Source organism: Octopus bimaculoides, chromosome 10, assembly GCF_001194135.2.
Source record: "Octopus bimaculoides isolate UCB-OBI-ISO-001 chromosome 10, ASM119413v2, whole genome shotgun sequence".
Classification (NCBI taxonomy): domain Eukaryota; kingdom Metazoa; phylum Mollusca; class Cephalopoda; order Octopoda; family Octopodidae; genus Octopus; species Octopus bimaculoides.
The window spans coordinates 14,520,720-14,525,742 of record NC_068990.1 but is presented as its reverse complement, the minus strand read 5'-3'; the positions used below and the strand labels follow the sequence as shown (position 1 = coordinate 14,525,742).

At 37.2% G+C, this 5,023-nt stretch overlaps 1 protein-coding gene across 1 annotated transcript in view; it reads left to right on the top strand.

Annotated features, from left to right (window-relative positions):
* The window catches only part of LOC106875009 (uncharacterized), a 118,310-nt gene that overhangs the window by 75,912 nt on the left and 37,375 nt on the right, over positions 1–5,023 (top strand). Inside the window, exons 43-45 of the mRNA XM_052971232.1 lie at positions 1,954–2,178; positions 3,439–3,499; positions 4,713–4,942. Coding sequence (XP_052827192.1) covers positions 1,954–2,178; positions 3,439–3,499; positions 4,713–4,942 — 516 coding nt within the window. The remainder of the gene's footprint in view (positions 1–1,953; positions 2,179–3,438; positions 3,500–4,712; positions 4,943–5,023) is intronic.

Here is a 5,023-nt window from a genome sequence, read left to right as displayed (position 1 = left end):
TATATATATATATATATATATATATATATATATATATATATATGTACATATATATGTGTACATAAATATATGTATATATATATATATGTGTGTGTGTGTGTGTGCATGCATGTAGGCATATGCTTTTGTTTATTCATTTGTTCCTTCCTTCCTCCTTCCCTTCCTCCCCCTCCTCCCTCCCCTTCCTCCTCTTCTTCCTTCATTCCAGATGTACATATTGGTTCCAACTGATCATTCTCACCCTCCCTTCCAAAATGTGAGTAGCCATGTAGGTCCTCTACAAGAAACTTGCTCTGTCCTCCTCTCACACTTTAGCCCCTTGTACTCTAGCATGAAACTGTTACCTTCTTCCTGGTCTTGTAGTTTTGCTAGCTCTGTGCTGATCTCATTAGTGCTGTTGGTATGAGAAATGCACCCAGTATGTACTGTAAAGGGGTTAGCATTTAGAAACCATGTCAAAGCAGACACTGGAGCATGATGCAGTCCTTGGAGCCATTGGATCCTATCAAACCATCCAACTCATGCCAGCATGAAACATGGATGTGATGATAATGATAATGCTGATGACGACAATGATGATGATGATAGTGATGATTTTACATATATTTATATGCGTCAAGCATATGAATATACCCTACAACACATCTGGGACTCTGGGACTTTGAATTCAGTTATACTGTATATTGCTCAGATATTGCTCAGGTCTCTGAGTTACTGGTCTTCCCTGTCCTATTTTATAGTTGTGAGACTTGGACACTGTCTTGTAATCTTAGGAGCCACATGAGCTCCTTTGGTATCAGGACGCTTCACAGGATTATGGTTTACCATTAGTTGGATTTTGTATCCAACCAATGATTCTACTCAGAAACTGGGATGCATCATGTTACTTGTAGGATTCAGGAATGCCAGCTCAAACTATCTGGCTGTGGTGCTTGATTTTTCTGAGTTAGAGCCTGCTTACCATGTACTCTTCACTGGGGACCTGGCTGGGTTGACATCATGTGCTGGTTGACCACATGCCACATGATCATGACAGATGAGGACTGACTGGGACTCTGCCTGAAAGGCCACACAGGCTGACTCGGGAATATACTAACAAATGGTGAATGCAGAAATGCACTGCAATGGTGCATGCCCCCACATCTGGACTTCACTGCATATTCCTCATAATAGCATCTGTTAAATACATCCAAGTCACGCTTCAGTTATAGACAGGTGCCACACTCAAGAATAAAAACAGTTCAGATAAAGTTAAAATATTTAATGCAATAACATCAAAATGTTAACTGAAAATATTCATAAACAACAACAGTGATTGTCTAATTCTTTGTATTTACAATTAACTTTCTTATGCTCCCTACATTAAATGTTGTGGAGGTGCAATGGCCCAGTGATTAGGGCAGCGGACTCCCGGTTTCGATTCCCAGACTGGGCATTGTGAGTGTTTATTGAGCGAAAACACCTAAAGCTCCACGAGGCTCCGGCAGGGGATGGTGGCGAACCCTGCTGTACTCTTCCACCACAACTTTCTCTCACTCTTACTTCCTGTTTCTGTTGTGCCTGTAATTCAAAGGGTCAGCCTTGTCACACTCTGTGTCACGCTGAATATCCCTGAGAACTACGTTATGGGTACAAGTGTCTGTGGAGTGCTCAGCCACTTGTACATTAATTTTACGAGCAGGCTGTTCCGTCGATCAGATCAACTGGAACCCTCGACGTTGTAAACGATGGAGTGCCAACAACAACAGCAAACATTAAAAGTTAACACAACTGAACTATCCCATTAACTATAGTGTGGCTAGATAAGGTTACCTTATTAAAATTGAGTGGTGGCAACTATAATTAACTTAGTGGTAAATATAGTTTTGATGAATTAATTATTTTCTTTTAATTTACTTTAAAATTTTTTTTTCAATCGTTATCAGTAATTTTAATAATAATAATTCTTTCCAGCCTGGTGATGTGTGGATCAAAGATTGCTATGAATACACATGCTTCAATAATTCAATTGTACAAGTGAGACCAACTTGCAATGTAACAACTACACCAAATACATGTGAAAATGGCAACGTTTTTACAAAGGTTGGCTGTAATAATGCAACTCTTATCTGTATTTGCTTGCATGGTGTTGAAACGTGTATATCAAGTGAATCTGAGCCTTGTTCATTATGTGAAAATGTAAGTATTGGCATATTTTTTGCTAAACTCACTGTCTCTATATTAATCATTTTCTTTTAGTTCCATGGCTGTGTGGTTAAGAAATTTGTTCCTCACCCACATGGTTGTAGGTTCAGTTCCACTATGTGGAACCTTGAGCAGCTGTCTTCTTCTATGGTAACAGACAGGCTGTCCAGAGATTTATGAGTAGATTTTGGCAGAGAGAAAATGAAAGAAGCCATATGTGTGTGTGTGTGTGTCTCCTTGTCTGCAATGTTAGTCATTTCCAGTTTTCTTTGGGAAACATGTCTGGTCATGAAGAAATATTGTCTTGTTTGAAAAGCCACAGGAAAAGAATCTGGTCATAGAAAATCTGCATCAATGAATATGGAAAAATGAACATCAAAACGATGATGGTGGTGGTGGTGGTGGTGGTGGCGGTGCTGCTGCTGCTGATGATGAATTCATGCAATGAATTACGATTGTGGTTTTTGTTTGCTTCATATCAGCTGTAATTGAAGAGATCAAGTCTTCCTAGGCATGTCTATCTCACATTGTTTTCAGCAATGAGAACCTTGATTACATTATCCAGCATGTCCTTTTTTAAATATCCTTTGTCCTTTAAGTTGATAGGATGTATTTTGAAGGTAATTCGGCTGCTGTTTCTTACAAGTTGACTTGCCATGTAGCAGTGTCTTTGTTGGTTTGTGATAAATTGTAAGATAACTGGCATGCTAATGATTTCTCTGGAATCATCATTGCGATGTTCATTGGTTTCTCTTGGAACTATTTAGACATTTAACTTTATGATAATTGCAAGCTGGAAGAATCATTAGCATGTCAGATAAAATGCTTGTAGCATTTCTCCTGCATTTATGTTCTGAGTTCAAATATTGTTGAGGCCTTTCATCTTTTTGGGGTTGTTAAGATAAGTACCAGTCCTGTACTGGGGTTGATGTAATTGACTTATCCTTCTCCTCAAAAACTGCTGGCCTTATGCCAAAATTTGAAACCATTTTTTACCAATAGATGAAGTTAACATAGAAATCCTTACATAGCAACTTGCTGGGGGAAGCAATCAAATCTACTTCACATTGCACTTATCATCTTGTGGGATCGAAGGAAACATAGGATAATGTATTCCTGGATATACAATGCCAAAAAATAAAGATAGTTTGATCAGAGCTGAAATGTTTTTAATTAAAGTCATCAATCATGTACTCTGTTAGAAAATTCACATCACATTTCTTTTTTTCTTTTTTTTTTTTTTTTTACATTTAGGGAACCATACCTTTTCTCCGAGAAGATGGCTGTTGTTCTTGTCCAAATGTAACTACCACAAGTAAGTATTGATTTCTGTGAGTCAGGTAAAAGTCAGTTTTAATAAGAGAGCGATAATATAACAAGGTCTACAGCTTCTGTAACGAGGTCCAGACTACATTTAGGTCAAATGTTGTGTCCTGGATATTAACTTTGTGGAATATCAATCCCATATTAGAAAATGTTCTATTTTGTTCCAGAAGTTCCCATGCTTTTGTGGTTGTATAAGTACACACACATAAACACACACACACACACACACACACACACACACACACACACACAGTGGGCTTCTTTCAGCTTCCATCTATCAAATCCACTCAGAAGGCTTTAGTTAGCCTGATGTTATAGGAGAAGACACTTGGCTAAAGTGTCACACAGTGGGACTGAACCTGCACACATGGTTGGGAAGCAAGCTTCTTAACCACACAGCCATACCTGCACCTATGGACAGTAACTGAAAATATCATCCATGACCTATGCTCAAACTGTGATAAGTGTAACAGGGTTCACAACTGAGTGTACCATGTTGTCCTGAACAAGCGATGAAAGATAAAAGACAGAGTTGACTTCTGTACAATTTGAACTTAGAATACAGGGTAGTGGAAAAGATACCACAATATATTTCATCCAACACTTTAATGACTACACTCTTTTATTCTTTTATTTACTTCAATCATTTGAATATTTAATGATTGGGTACAAATAAATTTTTTATTAGTGAAAGATAGGTGTAGGCATGGCTATGTGGTAAGAAGCTTGCTTCCCAACTATATGGTTCTGGGCAAGTGTCTTCTACAATAGCCTTGGGCTGGTAGGTGCAAACAGAAAGAAGCCTGTCATACATATATATATATATATATATATATATATATATATATATATATATATATATATATATATATATATATATATATATATGTATATCTATGTGTGTGTCTGTTTGTCCTTTACCACTGCTTAACAAGTAGTGTTCATGTTTTAACATCCTCAAACTTAGCAGTTTGGCAAAAGAAACTGATAAAATAAGTACCAGGCTTGAAAAGAGAAAGGCAAAATAAGTAATGGGGTTGATTCATTCAACTAAAAATTCTTCAAGGTGGTGTTCCAGCATGGCCACAGTCTAATAACAGAAGCAAGTGGAAGATAAAAGATTCAATGGAAACTGTAAATAAATGAATATAAAACTGAAATGTCAGAATGAAAGTAATGTGGTTTATGTTTTCCTTTTACAGCCACCTGTTATGAATATGACATTGCTTCTTGCATAATTCCCTGTAAAATACGGCCAATAACATGTGAAGACTACATATTGAGTTCGTATTTGAATAGAAGCCTTGTGCAGATGAGTCATGGGTGTGAATGCCCCGAAGGTTATAAAAGAGAAAGCATAAAACAACACCTTCTTATATGTGTCAAGAACGAGGAGTGTGATGACTGCTTCTTCAATGGCCAGAGATATCCTGTAAGTATATATTTATTTTATACGTACATACATACATACATATATACACACACACACACACACACACATATTTATATATAT